Source organism: Spinacia oleracea, chromosome 2 (assembly GCF_020520425.1).
Source record: "Spinacia oleracea cultivar Varoflay chromosome 2, BTI_SOV_V1, whole genome shotgun sequence".
Classification (NCBI taxonomy): Eukaryota; Viridiplantae; Streptophyta; class Magnoliopsida; order Caryophyllales; family Amaranthaceae; genus Spinacia; species Spinacia oleracea.
In genome coordinates this window covers 81,666,150-81,686,627 of record NC_079488.1, presented here as the reverse complement: position 1 = coordinate 81,686,627, position 20,478 = coordinate 81,666,150, and the positions used below count along the sequence as shown (strand labels likewise).

The 20,478-nt window shown below is 39.7% G+C and overlaps 1 protein-coding gene across 1 annotated transcript; it reads right to left on the bottom strand.

Annotated features, from left to right (window-relative positions):
- Positions 1 to 17,933: 17,933 nt before the first annotated feature.
- Positions 17,934 to 19,997, bottom strand: LOC130467574 (uncharacterized). The gene is made up of 2 exons (XM_056836119.1): positions 19,339 to 19,997; positions 17,934 to 19,221 (listed from the first exon to the last, which is right to left on the bottom strand). Exons 1-2 carry the CDS (start codon positions 19,995 to 19,997, stop codon positions 17,934 to 17,936), a joined length of 1,947 nt encoding a protein of 648 aa, XP_056692097.1.
- Between the last annotated feature and the right edge of the window lie 481 nt (positions 19,998 to 20,478).

The following is a 20,478-nucleotide window of genomic DNA, read 5'->3' as shown; positions in this document are numbered from 1 at the left end:
AAGGTGTCGTCTGCTGCTGTCGCTCAACACAAAGCTCATATGTCGTTGGCCAAGAAGTGCCCTGCTGAGAAAGCTGTTGTCGAGAATACTATTATTTCGCTACCCCCGGACTTCTTGGGTGACAACGAGACTTCCGTTGTTTGGCCGTATGCCGATCGCATGATCCTGCCGTCGACGTATCAACGTTACCGCGATGCGGCACCGATATCTGTCGCTTCCGATGCTGCTGAACTTAGCTTGCGGGTAAGTGTTAGTTATTTTTATTTTTATTCTTGTATTTTCGTTTGTTGTGTATTTTATGAGTGCTGCATATGTACATTGTTTGATTTGTCGTGGCATCTCCTTGTACAGGCGTTCCAAGCCTCGATGGCTGCTCGTAAGTATTGTACGCAGTTTTGTGACGAGTTGGCTAACGCTGGTAAGTTGGTTGCGGCGACGAAGAAGGCGTCATCTTCTTGGGAGGCGAAGTGCAAGGTTACGGAGAAGAAGGTAACCGACCTTGTGTCTGCCGTGAAGGCGAAGGATGGGCTACTGAGGGCCAAAGACGAACAAATTGCTAAGGCGACGAAGGAGGTCGAGGAGGTGCGAGAAGAGTTGGTTTCGAAGGTGGTGGAGATAGAGGGGCTGTAGAGTTTGTATGACGCCTTGCAGGAAGAGGTTAAGGATTGCGAGGCGTTGGCTATATGGAGGACGAGGGCTCAGATGATGTACTCGCACTTGATTGGAGAGACTAGCATCTGGCCATGCCAAAAAGAGGTGGATGATTTTTTGGCTAATGGTGGTACCATGGCAGAGTTATCGGTGCCAGTGGTGGACGTGGATGAGCTGGAAAAGACGGCTGATAGTGCCAACCCTGGTGTTATTGAGGCTGATGCCACTCTGATGGTTGAGGATGTCCCCGCTACGGAGCAGGAGGAAGAGGTTCCCGCTGCGCAGCAAGAGGGAGATGTCCCTGTCGTCGCCCCTCAGGAGGAAACGTTGGAGAAGGATTCAACAGAGGCGACAGACGCTGCCGACGTCGTCGTGCCCCCAGAGAAAGAGCAAGAGCAAGAGACCTTAGCCTCCGCGCAAGAAAAAATGTGATAGTTGGTAGTTTGAATATTTGTTGTTTTTGTGTTTTTTCTGGATATTTTTACTCGTTGTCGATGGCGGCGATGAGGTGTTTGGATAATTTGTGTGTTTAAGATGACTGGTGTTTAAAAGTCGCGGCCCTGGAGGTCGTGCATTTTGTTTTATGTATGATAAGTGTGTTTGGTTTTTAGTAGTGTTTCGTTTGTGGACTTGTGATATTCTGTTGTATTTTGAACTCTTCGTCGTGCGCAGTATATTAGATGTCACAAAGAATAAGTACTCACATGATGAAACTGTGCATATGTAAAGTAGTACCTGTGTTGTTTGTGTTCGTCGTGTTTCGGATGCGACTCGTCGTTGTTTAGGTTACAATTTGCTTAAGTGTCGTTGCTTCTAGGAAGCGTCGTCGTCTACCGTTATTCTACGTCGTTGCTTATTTCCATGCGTGGCTGTGTCTGTCTGTCGTACTTCCTGCGAAATGAACAGGGGTCGCTAGGAGATCCGATGCCTAAGTCAGTAATGGTTTAGATAAAAAAGGAAGCGATAAAAATGCAGTAAGAATGAGACGACGATAGGACGACTGATGAAAGTTGTGACGACGAGTGTTCAAAAATGATAAAGTTTGAGGTGGGTGGCGTTCCAGCTTCGGGGGACCGACTTGCCGTCTTTAGTGACGAGTCTGTATGCCCCCTTTCCAATGATCTTATCGATCAAGTACGGTCCTTCCCAAGCTGGTGCCAATTTACCTGCGTTTAGTTCTTTCGTGTTTTGGAATACTTTGCGTAGCACCCAGTCGCCTTCCTTGAACGTTTTCACCTTGACGTTTTGTTGAAACATTTTTCGACGATCTGCTGTTGTGATGCCATCCTTATTAACGCTGCTTCCCTTAGATCTTCCGTGTTATCGAGATTCTCACTTAGTTCCACGTCGTTCTGCTATGGCGTCATAAGTCCATATCGTACACTGGGCAGTTTTATTTCTGGGGGCAGTACTGCTTCGCACCCATAGACGAGTGAGAAGGGGGTCTGCCCTATCGCCGTCCTAGGCGTCGTCCTATTGTCCCATAGGATGGAGGGCAACTCTTCTGCCCACCGCCCCTTCTTGTCGTCCAAGCGCTTCTTTAGTGATCCGATTATCGTCTTGTTGCTGGGTTCTGCTTGGCCATTTGCTTGGGGGTATCTTGGCGTCGACATCTTCAGTTCGATGTTCCACGTCTTGCAGAAAGCCCTTGTCTTGTCACTTATGAACTGCGATCCATTGTCGCATATGATTTCTGATGGTACACCAAACCTGCATATTATGTTAGTCCAGATAAACGAGCATACTTCTTTGTCCCTTACTTGTTGGAACGTGCCTGCTTCTATCCACTTAGAAAAATAATCCGTTAGAGGTAACATAAAGACCTTTTGTCCTGGGGTGACGGGTAACTTACCGACGATGTCCATTCCCCATTTCATGAAAGGCCACGGTGTTAAAGTTGGATATAAGAATTCTGATGGCTTATGCGTCATACCTGCGTGTCTTTGACATTTGTCGCACTTGGCAACGTACCTCATGGCATCTTTGAACATCGTCGGCCAATAGTATCCGTTCCTTTTTATCCTCGTAGATAAGCTTCGTCCACCCTCGTGTCCTCCGCATTCTCCTTCGTGGTATTGCTGGAGTAGTCCTTCCCATTCTATCTTTTCTGCGCATCGCATCATCATTCCGTTGGCTGATTTTTTGAATAACACATCCTCCAAAATAACATATCGTGAAGCTTTGAAGAGTATTTTTCTGGCCTCGAGCTTGTCGACGGGAAGGGTTTCGTGTGTTAGGTAGTCGAGGATGGGTTTGGTCCAGCTGTCTGTGTTTGTGGTTGATAGGACGAGGATGGCATTTTGTGGGGTGTCTTTTTCTATAGCGGGTGACAATAGGTGTACTAAGGGTATGGTCGAGAACGGTGATTTTCTGAGTGCGGATCCTAAGTTTGCGAGTGCGTCGGCTTGTGTGTTTAGGTCACGTGGTATTTGTTTAATGAGAAAGGTTTGAACTTTGTGGTTAATTTCTTGGCTTTTTCGAGGTACAAGGTCATTTTTAGGTCTTTATCTTCGCAGTCGTCGTTGATTTGGTTGACAATTAGTGGTGAGTCACTTAAGATGTCGAGTCCGCTTGCTCCCAACTTTTCAGCTAACGTCATTCCGGCTATTAGTGCCTCGTACTCTGCTTCGTTGTTTGTCGCTTTGAAGTCGCAGCATATGGCCTGTGCTATCATGTCCCATTGTGGTTCTTTCAGCACTATGCCTAAACCTGCACCACGAAAGTTAGATGAGCCGTCGACGAAGGAGTGTCCACGTTCCGCCTATATTGTTGATGTGTTTGACTTCGTCGTCTGCTATCTTCTCCAAGTCGGGCTGAAGTCTGCCACAAAATCTGCCAGGGCTTGTGCCTTTACGGTCGTCCTTGGTTGGTATTTAATGTCGAATCCTCCGAGTGCCATCGTCCATTTTTCCATTCGACCTGTCAATTCTGGCCTACGCATGACAGACTTGATTGGATAGTTAGTCATCACCACTATTTGGTGAGTTTCAAAATAATGCCTTAGTTTTTTAGCTGCAGTGATGAGTGCTAAAACAAGTTTTTCGAGGGAGGAATACCTGGTCTCTGCCGCTAGTAAGGACTTACTGATGTAGTAGATAGGTAGCTGTTGCATTTCGTCTTCTCGGGCTAGCACCGCGCTGACCGCTGCTGGGCTGACGGCAAGGTAAAGTTGTAAAACTTCACCTTCCTTAGGTTTGGACATGAGGGGTGGCGACATTAGGTATTTTGTAAGACTTTGCAGAGCCGTTTTGTGGTCGTCGGATCAATTGAAACCTTTGTTTTTGCGCAAGACGTCGTAAAATAGACGACATTTGTCCGACGCCCGAGATATGAAACGATTTAATGCCTCCACTCTTCCTGCCAAACGTTGTACCTCTTTTATGTTTCTGGGGGATTGAATGTTGATGATTGCGCGTATTTGGTTAGGACTGGCCTCGATTCCTCGTTGAGTGACGATGTAGCCCAAGAATTTTCCTGCGGACACTCCAAAAGAACATTTAGTTGGGTTAAGTTTCATACCGCATTTCCTCAGTATTTCGAAAGACTGTCGCAAGTGTTCTACGTGGTCATCCGCTTTCTTTGATTTCACCAGCATACACTACAAAAAAACGCGGCACATTGTGACGCTTTTTGGGACAAATTGCGACGGTATAGAATGTCGCTATTTCACATAGCGACGCTTTGGGAGGGGGTCGCTATTTTCATTGCCGCTATTTACCGACGCTTTAGAGCGTCACAATTTGCAAAATATCGATGAATTTCGCCGCCGCTATTTGGGATATAGGGACTCTATAGATAGTCGCAATATTTAGACAGCAAAAAGCGTCACTATTTGCACACTTATAGACACATTTCTCCGCCACTATAAACCATATAGAGACGCTTTAGACACCCGAAATATATGGACTCTTATTAGAGTCCCTATATGTTCACTTTCGTGCGAGTTCTCCTCATTCCCTCCAAAATAATTTAGACCCTTTAGAGCGTCACAATTTGCGCACATATATATATATATATATATATATATATATATATATATATATATATATATATATATATATAATCAATTAATCTAAAATCACAAATTATTTATAAAATATATATTGACCATAGATGGTAGTAATCAAATACTCTACTACATTATCATAAAACACCGTAACGTCGTGCTTTGATTATAACGATAACGATATAAATCATCCATACATTAAATTAGTTTTCAGAGTCTAGTTAACTGAAATAAAAGGAATATGTTAAAACAAAAACAACTTCCTAACATCATTTTTTCTACAAGAAAGTCCAAAATTTAATAAAAACTACTTCCTGACTACGTACAAACTAATTACCAAGTAAACCTATTGCTATGCTAGCTTAGCTTCAAGATAACTTGTTGGTCTTGATCTACATATACCATTACCACTTGAATCATCAATAATCTGCAAAGAAAATTTAATATGTCAAATATATGTCAAATATATATATATATATATATATATATATATATATATATATATATATATATATATATATATATATATATATATATATATAGATTTACACTCAAATGAGAAAGCACCTTATAATAGGAAGAATGAGAAGGAATCTTAGCCCTTTAAATCAACCGTCGAGATTAACGATGAGTTTTATACTTTATGTTTTCTTTTATTTTACTTCCTTCGGTCTTCTTCCTCTCAACAGTCATACTCCTTTATTTGAGCTCCATTGTATCTCTCCTCATGCATTCAACCAATTACCATGGAAGCAAAACCCTTACCCTCTTCATTCTCCCTTCCGGTCGCTCCATCGTACAACGTGCCACCGCACCGTCACCATCGTGATTCCGCCCAACCCGCCGCCGCCCCATCACCACCGTATTTCCGCCCAACCTATCGCCGCACCACCAGTCACCACCATCGTAATCTCGCCTAACTGGTCAACTTCCAAACTTCCATAATTGAGTTGTGTTTTCTCTCTCCTCCTCAAGCTTTCAACAATGGAAGCTAATATCCCCATTTTTCTCTCTCCTCTCATCAGCCCAATCATCAATTACACTACCACTGCAAACCAAAAAAGGTGTAGTTTTGTGTATGGATAATTAAATTGGAGATACTATTAATTCAATCGACAATCACCATTCAATTGAACACATAATTTTCGACAAGTAATGGTAATTTACAGAATTTGCTAATTAATTTTTGGAAATTTTCTCATTTGATTTTTTTTTTTGCTCATTTGATAAAATGAGTAAATTATTTTTGCTCATTTGTTAAAATGAGCAAATCAATTTTGCTCATTTGGATAAAATGAACAAATTAATTTTGCTCATTTGGATAAAATGAGCAAATTGTTTGTGCTCATTTGAATAAAATGAGCAAATTAAAAAAATATTGTTTCAGTGTTTCTTGTGAAGTCACCATCAAATGAGCAAATTATTTTTGCTCATTTGTTAAAATGAGCAAATTAATTTTGCTCATTTGGATAAAATGAACAAATTAATTTTGCTCATTTGGATAAAATGAGCAAATTGTTTGTGCTCATTTGAATAAAATGAGCAAATTAAAAAAATATACTGTTTCAGTGTTTCTTGTGAAGTCACCTTTAATTCCAATAAGTTAATTTTGGCTAAAACCCTTCTTATTAAATCATGTCTTATCAGGTACTTGGCCTTTCACTGCCACACACTCAACTTTCGCAAAAAATCCCAGAAAAAAACCCAATATTTCTTCTAATCAACAGTACAGTAATTTAATCGAAAACATCATGAAATAAAGGTACAGAGTATTGTTATAAGGGGGAAACCTTCATCGGTATTAGTATAAGTGTTTGCTTCATTGGTATTAGCGTAGGAATTTAGTCAATATCTTTACTTAAAATACCAATTGAAAACTAAGTTGGGAATTTTCAAATAATGGATTTTTAATAAATTGAAGAAATAGAAGATTGCCGGTGAAGAAGTTGTAAGAGAAAAAGCTGGTAATTGTAGAACTTTTCAGGATGAGAAATGGTGGAGAGAGAAAGAGGAGGTGGAAGATTGTGGAGAGAGAAAGAAGAGATGGGATTTGTTTCAAATGAGATTTAATTTCGGTCAGTTTACGACTCACGACTCCGTGAAATATCCGCCATTGGATCAATTTAATTTGTACAGTCTATACTCCTTCTCATTCTTCTCATTTTAAGAAACTTCTCATTGGAGGTTGACCCTATATATATATATATATATATACAAAAAAAAAAAGTTAGGTATCGCAGATTCGCAGCTAGAGAATATATACATATACCTATAGTTGATATGTCAAACTAATCGCTTGTCCCATGATTACAGACCCCGGAAAGAGAATTCACTAGCAGGATTTCTGGACTAGAAATCTATAACAAGAATATCAGGGATCTTCTCAATTCTGAATCTGGTCGCACCCTTAAGCTAGAATCTAGGACCGATTAGTATGCTGGAGGGGAGAGATTGGTTTCTATGCACGAAACAGCTAAGATGAGTCCACATAAGCTAGAAATAGTTATAATGAACAAGCATCAAACTGTTAATGAATACAGTAAACAATTAAATACACACTAGGAGGAGAGATATACACCTTCAGGTTTCGAAAGCCACCATTCCTTAAGGAAAACCTGCAAAGTCCAAAAATAAACCCACTAAATTAATCATTAGGGAAATCAAGTTTCAAATACTCGGGATACTAAAAGCAAAAAAACCCCTGAAAATAAAGGCATGCACATTTACACCTATGTAAACCCTAAAAAGACCCAGAAAAATTAAAAAATAAAAGAGTTACAAATGACCGACTTCTTATAATCAAAATACCTTCAAAAGCAAGTCACTACCAAGTAGCTTTGACTTTTCAGAGCACCAAAAGTAACAAATTTATCCATAAAGAAACTTCATTACAAATGATCGGCCAGATTGGGCTGCAGGTGTTTCCCAAGCTATTGAAGCAGAACCTCAACAGTATTTCTTAATGTTGCCAGTCTTTTAGTTTGGCCTTTGTCCCCTAAAAATCAGATAAATCAAATGATGAAAGAAGACCAAGGTTCAAAATTCCCCTACACAAATAAAACATGGACTTTGAGAAACCGTTTTACATCTAACCGAAACAATCCAAGTAAGAGAAAGACAAACAATATCATAGATTCACAACTATTTGGAACAAAAGTGATACGCGGACGAGTTATCTATCAAATTGAATAGTAGTACCCTCAAGAAACAAAGAGAATTAACGAATGCCATATTTATTCACCCAATGACTACTACTGCTACTTAGCTGATGTTTTTCCCTATTTCTAAATGAAATCCGTAGTAGACAACAAATGCCTTGCATATTGTGACTTGTCATCTCGGGCATGTATCAAAATATTAATCAAGTTAGCATAATGAGCTCACAAAACAGTAAGAGACCAGGGGCTACTTTGTTATTACTACAAAATGGCCACAACATGCTTACTACAATGGTCAAGGGAAATGCGCTTACTACAATCATTCTTAAAAAATAAATGCAGGAATAATTCAAAATGGATGTTTTCACAGCAGCATTGAAAAATCTCAAGAGTCCATAGGGTCCTATAGGAGAACATTAGATTGTGTTTAGTACCTGAAGGGCTAGAGGTAACACATCCTCCGGATAACTTTATGCGGAGTAAAAAAAACAAATTTGATCAAGCCTCTTATTCAGCAACAAGTACGTACTGCATTAAAACAACTTTCGAAAAACAAAAATTTGTCAGATGCAAGAGTCAATCAAATCAAAATGAATAAAGAATAATTTGAAGCAATTTCATTTGCTATTTTGCTGAGTCAAAAGCAAAGTGAGAGTCGTCAAAGCCTATTCTAGAGACAACCAACACGATTGATCAGAATTCATCGATCGTCCATCTTAAGATTAAATCAGTAGTCTCTGTTTAAGTACTTAGTTCCCAAATCAAAGGAAGCAAGGGATCATGGAGAAAAAAAATAGCAGAAGATGAAGATATATGTAACTTGCAAAGACATAATTTTAGCTGAAAATACCTTAAATCGGCATCTGGAATAATTCCTTCCTGATTCTCTCGTCTACGTACCCCAATCAACAAGTCACAACACACTTCCACTTGGATCTAATGAACGGTCATGCAAAGAAATCACTAATCAGTAATTGGCTAAAAATCAGTTGAAACCCCATGATTAATTTGAAATACAAAATCAAAACGTTTTATTATCTGGTTAAAGTTGTACCATAGAACAGAAATTAACACCTTAGTATTCTATGATATCCTCAAGAAATGTTGAAACCCTAAAATTTACTAAACAGATTACAAAAATTCTAGAAAATTGAAACAACTTCCAAATTCAAATCATTAATCTCGCGCCTGTTAGCCTAATTGTGATCTACTCAATCCGAGATAAACCAAAAAAAAAGTAACACTAAAACCCTAGAATTCACCCGCACACACAAGATGGACGAGAAAGAGTGCAAAATTGGTTACGAATTTTGAAATTTACCTTCAGAATTTGAACATTCGCCACTGATATATCCGGAATTGATCGAAGAATCGCCATAACAAGTGTCAATGTATAGTGTGAGGAAGAACATCGGAGTAGAATTCAATCAGAGTTTCGTCGATCGGAAGGCCTGCAAGATAGTGAGAGACATACTCGGCATTTCGGCAGAAGAATCTGTACAGCAACGAATATATTAATTGGAGTAAGAGAGATATTTGGGAGAGGAAGGTAGAGGAGAGAGAGGGAGTGTAGGAACTTCGAGGCAGGCTACATCGCTGTCCACCAGCGACAAAAAGACCCCATACCCAGGGCAAAATTGTATTTTCGCTATATGAGTTGAAAAGTCAAACAAATTATTAAATATCGGCAATATGACAGTAATTGATACAACAATGACAGTATTTTAATACAACAATGACAGTATTTATGTAAACCATTATAATACTTATATAACACTTGTATACATACTTTTATCCATTTATTTAATATGCAACACTTTTATCCATTAATTTAAGTTGTCCCTTTAGTTTTTCTATTTCATTACACTTGTATAAATAATTTCCTTTTTTTGGGTGATTGTGACAGTATTTTAATACAACAATGACAGTATATATATAACAATGACAATACTTATATCACCAATGACAGTATATAACAAGTTAGCAACACTTGTACACTTTTATTTAAGTGTGGGCCACCTTTCCAATTTTTTTTTTTGTTTTTGGTGGGTATGGGTTTTTTTTGTCGCTGGTGGACAGCGATGTAGACTACCTCTAGGAACTTCACTGGGGAAAGAAAATGAAGAGCCGTGAAAGGGCCAAAGAGCAAAAGTGAAACCGACCAAGGGAGATAGGCTAGAGGGAAAATTATTTAATTCAAGTGTAATGCAAGGGTTCTATTGTCATTCTACTATTGTTAAGGAAATGTTAGGAAGGCTTTCTTGCTTTTTAAAGGGTTATGATATGTGACAGATCTGGTATCCTTTTAACTTAAACTCAGGTGCCGTCTTTCTTGTTTGCTGCAATAAATTGGCCCTAGGACTCTTTGATTACTTCCAAACATATCTACTAACTTATTACTACTCTGTAATAAGTTAGTAGACATGCTTGGTTAATTTAAACTAACAGATCACATGTGCCACGAGATCACTTATGCCACAATATTCGTGTTTTTATGTTCTTATCTCCTTAGCACCTGTAGCAACTGAAATGTAACAAACCAAATAAGATTGAAAAACAATCAAAATCAGCTCTCTGATTAGCAAAGCTTGTAGCACCACCGTTGTGAATATGACCTTGTACTTTGCTACCGCATAATTAAGGGGCAAACAAGAAAATATAATTTGTGATTTCTTATCTATGATTCTATTCATCAGGTAAATGTAAGAACAGTCTGTTCCTGTTCACCTACTCTGATCTTGAACTTCTAATCACTAAGAAAATTACAGACTAAGCTCACTGAATTCTTTTCTTTAAATCAAACCAAACTAAGAACAATAACAACACATAACAGCAGCCACTGGATCCAATAGAGCGGGTGGGCAAACCAGATAGTCATTATAGTAAAAAAGTTCACTTAGTGCATGAGAAAAGTAGAATTACCACTGCTAAGCAAGTGCAAACATAATCGCATGGCATAGCAACAAGTGAAGTGTAATAGAATAGCACCCCCATCCTTTTTAAATTAAGACAGAAACGCAATCAGAAAACAGCAAAATCAAGACATAGAACTATCGAAAAAATAAGAACATGAGACTGCACACTCACAGGGTGTTGGCTAAAGGGCGTACTGATCTAATTACAGTCATCTATCCAAAGGCATGTCAATTCCTTAATTCTGTGTGAAAGCACAATTTGTAAGTGTAACCTTGCTAACAGACAATATACCATATAAATGCTCAGGAAAAAAAAATTACTCGAGTTTGATCGAGGAGCCTAACAGAAAGCAGAACCAGAGGCAAGCTCAGAATATAGACAAGATAGCAGAGTAGCCCTAGCACGTGAATAAATTGGCAAAAGATGTGATGGGGACTTTAATAGAAACTGGATTCAGATGTTCTGAAAGGTAAATTACTAATAGCAGAAACGGATAAGGTAAATTACTAATAGCAGAAATGGATAGGGTGGAACCAAATAAACAGAAAATTAGAAATTAAAGCAATAAGGCATAAGAAGAAGTCAGAACCAACCCCCTTCTTAGAGAAGAACAACGATTTGGCTTAAGTAATTAACCAAATAAACGGATAAGCAGAAGTCAGAACCAACCCCCTTCTTAGAGAAGAACAATGATTTGACTTAAGTAATAAGGCATTCACATAATGACACAAAAGGCAAATTGAAGCTATTATATCATAAAATTAGAAATTAAAGCAACATAAAAACAACAGATCTGTTGTAATATGAGAATAGCAACATCAAGGAAGGAGACGTTTGCCAGTTGCCCGAACAAACGTGCCAACAACAGACTATCGGTCTCAGAAAGTACAAAGGTAATCAAGAGAAATACAACATAAAAATCCAATTTTTTTGAAAAGGAATGATAATACCTGGAGTAGCAACAGGGAAGGAGAAGTTGGTCAGTTGCTCCAACTACCGTACCAAGAATAGACTATCGGCAACCGAAACTACAAAAAGAGATAACAAATAAGCAGTATACCATTTTTTTCTAGTAGAAAAATAGAGAAACTAAGAAGACGCTCTCCTTCCCAAAACTTTACAGCCAGCCAGATTTCAGAAGCCTTTGTTTATGGTAAGAAAACAAGGGTAGTACAACAACTTTATCTCACAAAAACTGAAGCTATAAAAGGCATCACTTCCTCACTAACATTCTATGTTGTAAACACAAACAACCTAATCACCAAAAACAAAATGCAACAAAAAAACTTCAGTGAAACCTAAGTCAACAAAGGCAAAAACAGCATAAAACACACAGAACAACATACTGACAGCAGATTAGGCAGAACAGAACCAAACATAAAATTAGATCAAAGACGCAGCAGATCAGAAGATCAATATACAGAGCAACAAGTATTAGCAATTCAACATCACCAGCATAACATGCATCAAACAACCCAGCAGTTTCAACAAATTAACAAAAACAAATAGACGCTCTCCTTCCCAAAACTGTACAGCCGGCCAGATTGAATTGTCGGCCACCACTGAATGCTATGAATGACCAGGGCATCATAATACGTGAAGCGGGAAACGTACTCAATCTCCGGGTAAAGTACTCAAATTGATGAAGTCATTTTATGGCTTAAAGAAAGCACCAAGGCATTGATTTACTAAATTGTCCTCTCTGCATTAATTTTTTTTGGATATGAACAATCAAAGACTGATTATTCATTATTCGCAAGGAACAAAGATGGAAAGTTTGTAGCTGTTCTAGTGTATGTGGATGATCTAATCTTGGCAGGAAATTGTCAAAGGGCCATAGATAATGCTAGATCTCTTATCTCAGCTCAGTTTTATATGAAAGACACAGGAGAACATAGCTACTTTCTCGGAATTGAAGTAATCAAATGGATAGGTCAAATCAAAGCATTTTTCTGTCTCATAAAAACACACTCATAACAAGACACAACCACACGCTTGCAAAATCTGATAGAATCGGCCCTCACTAGCATGTTGTATGCTAGCAACTGCTGCAATCCCCACTACATAAAAGCTACTGCAAGTACTAACATTTTTTCTGTGCATATGCAGCCAATGCAGTGTATACAAGCAATCAGCCTCTAATCTAGCTCCCTATGATAACCATGTATGAAACACTAGGGTCATAACTCGGTCTCTGTTTTTTACTGTCAAAATTCAAGCAAAACATAAATGCATAATTCATATGATCAACCAACAATTCAACTTAAGGGAAATTCCCAAATTCCAACTTTACTACTCTCAGAGTCTCAGCTCAGTTATTTATATCAGAACATCAAGATAGAGCAAAACTACCCTCAGCTCAATAATTCCAAAAGCATACAACACTTTGATACAATTTTGTAACTAGGAGTAGCATGTATAACAACACAACAATAATAATCTTAGTGAAAAAAATTAAGTAGGTTTTTAATTTTAAAGGACTTGCCTCTTAGGCTCTCAGCAACAACTAGCAACCTGGGAACTTGACCAAGAGCACTAGAATAAGACCCATAAATCAAACTCGCCAACAAGAACAAAAACACAATGCTATCCAAATTCATCAACAAATCCACCAATCCCATATGTTGGATTAAATATCCTTTCCAAGATATCCACGAAAATCAGCAAAACATCAAGAACAATTTCTTTCATAATGTTGAACCTCAAATATCTATTGAAATTAGGGTTCCTCGCAATAACAAAATAAAGGGAGAACTATTGATCTTATTCTTAAAACGAGCCCCAAAATTTATAATAAGACATGTTTATTATATGAGATGGAATCAAAAGCAACCTCCCACCCCAGGATTAACTTAAATCGTTCTGCAATCAAGAAAAAACATAAAATTTACTATGCAAAGCCTCATTTCTGCAACAAAGGTTATAAAAAAAACTAACCTGAAAGATCGAGATACTGGAGCGAATTTGTCCGATGCGCCAAGGAAGCAGCAAATAAAAAATCAGAGGATGCTCTCCGATAAAAAAAACCAGTGGAAGAAGCGAATTTAACTTGAATTTGTTGGGCGAATTGTGAATTGAATTGGGATTTTCCATGAATACATAGAATAAGGAGTGAGATAAAAGTGGGATGAACTGAGAGAATTGAGAGATTTGATTGTGTTAACGTACAGGTTGAAGACGAAATCCAAGGAATTCGTTAATGGTGCTGAAGGTGAGGAGGGGTGAAGACGGATTCATCGGGAAATCTGAAGAGGGAGGTTAGGTTTTGGAGGTAGGTCGGTGAGGAGGTTGAGGGAAACGTGGGAGATGGAGTGAGGGTAAAGCGCGATTCAACGAAAATTTTAGGAGAATAAGCGGGATTTTTTTAGCCTGAATGTGTAAGTGGTTTTGTGGGTTTACAAACACGTGGGTTCCACGTATTTTTTTTTTGCTAATAACGACGGTTTAGAACGTCGAAATATATTTCGACTGCTTAGAGTGTCGCAATTTGCAAATTCATATACGCGCTGACAAAACTCCTGCGACCCTTTGTCACACCGTCACAATTATTCCGTCTAAATATGTACCCTTTTGTTGTAGTGATATCGTCGATGTAGACCTCCATCGTGTCTCCGAGTTTGTAATACCTCGTATTTTTATAATATTTATAAATTTATTTTATTATATTTATAAAGCATTTTACGATTTATTATCGTTTAAATAATATTTAAACGCATTGCATTTAATGTATTTTAATTTAATTAGAATATTTATTATTTTAATTAATTACGAAACGAATTTAATTCTTGAATCGAGAAATTAAATGAGTTGCAAATGATTTTTAAAGGCTTCGGGTTTTAAATGAAAAGTCCAATTCGTTTTATTAAACGAGCCCAATCAAAAGTATTTAATTCAAGTCCTAAGCTAGCCTAATCATTTAATTCCTAAGCCCAACTCAAATATCCTAAGCCTAGCCCATCAAGGGATTAGGGAGCCTATAAATAGACTCCCCCATCATTAAATGAACCTCTAAAATTTCATAAAGCCCCTTTTTGATTTCTTGCACCTCACTCCTCTCCTCTCTTTGCTCGGCACACCGCACGCACGCACACAGCCTCGTGCTCGTGCTGCTGCGCCCTCGTGCTGCTCGGCCTCACGCCCAACACGCACTCCCTCTCGCTCTCTCCTCGCGCACGCCAGCGCCCACTCCCTCTCTCCCTCGCGCACAGCGCGCCCCTGCTTCGCTCGCCTTCCCTCGAGCACAGCGCCCACACTCTCGCCTTCTCTCGCTCTCTCCTCGCGCACAGCGCGCGCCCCTGCTGCCCTCGTCCCCTCGTCGCAGCGCGCGCCCCTGTGCCTCGTCCCCTCGCTGCTGCGCGCACACACACGGTCGTGTGTGTGTGTTGTTCGTTCGTTGTTCAATTCTTTTCGCCCAATCACATTATATTCGTGGTTGTTCCGTGCTATAGGCCGGATTGGTATAATTCTCTTCTTCCTTACCTATTCTATTTAAATTCCGTATTTTAAATTATTATATTAATATTGTTTTGAGTAATTAAAATGCTGGGAACCGGTTATGAATACCGTGGTTTGAGGATTTGTGTGTTGTGATTCATTAGGTTTGTTTTAATTATTAAAGGATGAATTTTCAGATTTGTTTATTGAATAAAGCATTGATTTTTATGATAATAAACTAGTGTTATTGGGATTTTCAAGTTAGGGTTTTAACCTAGACCTAATGAGTCAATTGATTAGCATAATTAGGTGATGATTTTAATTATGATAATCAATTATATTTTTAGATTTGAATAAAGGTTTAAAGTGTCGATTTTATTGATTTTAAAGGCGGAAAAAGTATGTTTTCGTACTAGGGATTGATTTTGCAAATTGAGACGATTTTATTATTGAAAAACGATTGAATTCTAAAGTCTAAAGGAGGTTTTAATTTTTATAAAGTTGCTGGAAATTTAATGAACATAAAAATAATTTAAGTTTCATTATTTTGATGATAGGAGGTGATTTCTAGTTGAGTGCTCGTTATTGCAAAATGGCCCCTACGCTTAGGTATTCAAGGTACGTACAAGTCTAGGGCGACCACACCTTTTTGTCAATGACATTACATGATTGTTGATGATGTGAATTACATTATGTGGAATCATGTTTATTTTGGTGAACGAGCATGTGATTGTGATGTTGGATTTATTGGATTAATTGTTGAACAAGCATGTTGAAATTATTATGAGTATGGACTTCATTGTCAATCATGTTGTTCAATATTTATGCATGTATGGTTTATTTCACATGCAAGGGATGGATTATTTATTTGTATGCTATTGTACGGGATGTCTAGCATACTTTGAGCCATTTATTTGTACCTCGCCGTACTATTTATTTTACCACATGTGAAGGGTTAGCTCACGTAAGCCACCGCACATGTAGGGTTAAGTTGGGAATATTATGTATGAAATGAATTAGGATTTGTCGTGCAAGGGCACAACCCTCATGTTAATATGCATGATGTGGAGTCTCACTTTGGTGAGGAGGAACATGGTAGTAATATCACAAGTGTCGTGCTTGGTTGATCACAAGTCTTAAAGCATTAAAATAAGATTGTTTTGGTTGTTGTTTATTAATGGCATGTATGCATGTTGTCGAGTCTTGAGTTCGCCTTTATTAAAATATTAATAAACGTAAAGTGCAACCGGAACAAGCTTCAAAACTCTTGGAACGTATATACCTCGAGTATGAACAATGGGGGGAGTCTTGCCGGAAAGCTCGTACTCCTACTAATGATACAAGACGTTGTTTCATTTATATTATGCGCAGGAATTCCGTCGGTATGACCCGACACTCGGTATGGCCCGATTTTATTATTATTATATTTGGTGTATGGTTGGCTCCCATCACCTTTTCCCTTTGTGAATTTTTCTTTTGGCCCGTTCGAAGCTTATTCTAATTAAATTGTGAGTCAAGAGTCGAGTCTTGTGTCTCATGATTGTTTGTTAAGTATTATATGGCTTTTGCATGTTGATTAGTACTTAGTGAGTGATGCATGTTTTAGTTTCATTTACTCTATGCTTGTAAGTACTCAGCTTTTGTTGACCACGTGCTTTGTGTGTTTCTGGTCATGGCCTTTGCCTTAAAGACCCTATGATGATCCATCATTTGCACTTGGATTGTTGGGGAGTAGATTAATATAGCAGGTTGGTAGATCAAGTACGATCGAAATCATGTGGCTTGGGATGATTGAGAGAGTTGCATGCTTTCGTTCTTTGAAACTATTTTATTTAATATTTTAATTATGTTTGAAATGTTTGAATTATTTATACTTTGGGTTTTGGGCCATTATGGTTCCAAATTGTAGGAGGCCTCAATATTTCATTAATTATGGTTTTTAAAAGTTAGTTGACATTTAATTCCGCTGCGTAATTCTGGTAATAGCCTTAGCCGTTATCACGGTGGCGGTAATGCTTTAGTAATTCCTTTATTTTAAGTTGGAAAATGGTTTTATAAAAGCAAGGAATTATTAGGGTGTTACAGAGTTGATCTTTGAACATCTTATTGACCAGTCGTTGGTACGTCGCACCTGCATTTTTAAGACCAAAAGGCATGACTTTATAACAATAAATTCCTCTATCAGTTACAAAAGATGTTTTCTCTTGATCCTCCAGGTGTATGAGGATTTGGTTGTATCCTGAATAGGTGTCCATGAAGGTTAGTAACTCGTGACCGGCGGTGGCGTCGACCATGGAGTCTATGTGTGGCAGAGGGAACGGATCCTTATGACACGCTTTGTTGATGTCGGTGAAGTCGACGCAAACTCTCCATTTTCCATTCTTTTTACCGACGACGACGAAATTTGATAGCCAGTCCGGGTACTTGACTTCTCTGATTTTCCCTGAGTCTATTAACTTCTGAACTTCTTCATTTATGATTTTATTCCTCTCAGGTGCGAACTTCCGTCGTTTCTGTTTTACTGGTTTAAAGTTGGGGTCAACGTTGAGCTTGTGGGTGATGACGTCTGGGCTAATTCCTGTCATGTCCTCGTGCGACCAGGCGAAGCAGTCCAAGTTTTCTCTTAGGAACGCTACTATCTGACTTCTGATGTTGTCAGGTAGTGACGCTCCAATCCTTACGACTTGGTCTGGCTTTGTCGGGTCTAATGCTATCTCATCGATCTGTTGGTCATCCGGTTCATCCGCAGTTGACCCTAGTTGTAATTGCTAGATGGAGGATTTTGATGGATTCAGTGCAGTTTCATAACACTTCTTTGCGTCTCTTTGCTGTCCTTTGATCTCCATGACGCCCCATTTGGTTGGGAATTTGATTGATTGGTGGTATGTCGATGGTACTGATTTCATTTTGTGAATCCATGGTCGTCCTAAGATGACGTTGTATGCTGATGGGCAATCAATGACGTTGAACTTAGTCATGATATTGACACCTTCTGCATATTTGGGCAATGATATCTCTCCAACCGTTCGCAGCGACTCTCCACTGAACCCTACCAAGACCGTTGATCTTCTGACGATGTTCTTTTCCTCGAGCCCCATTTCCTGTAGGGCCTCTAAGAACAACACGTTTGCCGAGCTGCCATTGTCGATCAATATCCTTTTGATCAGAGCGTTGCCTATTGGGAGCGATATTACCAATCCATCGTGATGCTCCTGCTGCGCGTCCACTGAATCTGAGTCGCCGAAGGTGATAGACATTGCTGCTAAGGACTTGTCGAGTGCGATCTCATCCTCGGTTTGCCCCTCTTTGACGGCTCCAGATTCTCCCCTGTTAATAGTTTTAGCTGCAGAAGAGGTTAGTCCACAAATATCTGAACCACCAGAAATAACGTTTACCACTTTGTTAAACGTAGGCGGGGTCGGTCGATCGCTGCTCGCCGTTGGGTCGGGTTGAATGGTTTTCTCCTTGTTGTACGTCTCCTTCCCTTTGTCGCTCAGTAGCTCCTTTAAGTGCCCCCGCTTCAGAAGAAATCCGACCTCCTTTTTGAGAGAGATGCATTCTTCGGTTTTGTGGCCGTTGTCGCGGTGGAAGTCGCACCATTTGCTCATGTCTTTCATGGAATCTGGTCTGTCGCTCTTCCGGGGCCATCTGACTGTTCCACCTACATTTTGAAGGGCGTTCACGACGCCTCCGATGTCGACGTTGAAGCCATATTCGGAGATTTCGGGATGATCGACCCGTTCATTCCTGTAAACATTGTTAGTATCATCATACTGATTGACATTTTGTACCTGGTTTTTGCGATTGTACGGCTGGTGTCGCCAGCTGTTGTTCCTCGGGGTGTACGATCGCCTATCGCTGCTGCCCCCTGTCGATCGTTGTGCTGCCAACCGCGTAATCTCGTCGTCTTCTATCCGCATCTGGGCGGTGGCTCTCGATCTGACCTCCTCGAAGGTTGCGCAGGGACATTTGGTAATCTCTCGGTATAACTCCGAGTTGGTGATAAGACCTCTTTTGAATGCTTCGATAGCTGTCTTTACATCAAAGTTTTTTATACTAATTTTTTCACAATTAAAACGGTTAAAGTAATTGCGTACCGACTCGGTTGGTCCTTGGGCCAACCGATAGAGGTCACTCGTTTGTTTCTCCAACTGGCAACTGCTGGCGAACTACTGATAGAAAGCGTTGATGAGGTCAGAGAGGCAGTATATGGATCCAGGGGTGATGTTCATGAGCCATTCCAGAGCTGCTCCGTCGAGGGTACCTCCGAATGATTTGCACATGACAGGTTCCACCAGGTCGTACGGGATGCCGATCTGCCACATTCGCTGCTTGTAGACGTTGACATGCCTGTAAGGGTCGGACGTTTTGTCGTAAAGGTGGTCCAGACAGGGAGTCGAAGCTGATGCGGGACTGTCACTATGGCGATCGCCTCGTAAAATGGTGATGCTGCGTATCCGTCGGTTGGTTCTGTCTCCATTAGGGGTAGGCGCTCCTGGCAGCTTGGTCATCACTTTCAACATCAACGAACACTGCTTTTTCATATGGGTCTCCATCTTGTTTAGGCGCTTGGTCACAGGGTCAGGCGTCGCTCCATCTTCTTCCTCGTGGGGCTCTTCGTCGTTGGACAGGTCCTCGAACTCATCGGACATCTCGAATACCAGTTTCTTCGGCTTTGCGCCGGGTTTGTACCGCGACTGGTACCTGGTGCTTTTCACGGATTCGAGCTCTTTCTGGAGGTTCTCAACAGATGCTTTTTCTTGGGCCAACTTCGCTTGGGCCTGGTCGTAGGCCGCCTTCATCTCTGCGAGTGTCATATCTTCAGAAGTCATTGTAGGAGAGGTATTTTGTGTGAAACCTAGTTAATGTCCCCACAGACGGCGCCAAACTATTAATGCCAAATTTCATCTAGGGGCGACAATTGGCTTGGGTCGACACTAACTAAGCAACAAATACGAAAAAAGCGAATAAAGAGAGAGACACGACACAGGGAGATGTTGATGTGGAAAACCCAGGAATATGGTAAAAAATCGCGGATAGCTATGAGGCATTCAATCCACTAAGTATCCTAAGTAATCTATATAATTGTTTGTGCTTCGTAAGATTAAAAGAACTAATACAATGATTGCTTTAGAGTATGAAAATATAATAATTGCTTGAATGCTTGAGAGCTTGAGTTAACTTGTCCTCTGATCTTGTTGCCATATGCTTTTATAGAAGAAGTTCAACGACCGTGTTTGTTGAGAGGATCCCTAGAAGATAGGGATCTTCTAGTGGTCGTTGTCCCATGATCCTCTCGGTCTTTAACCACTT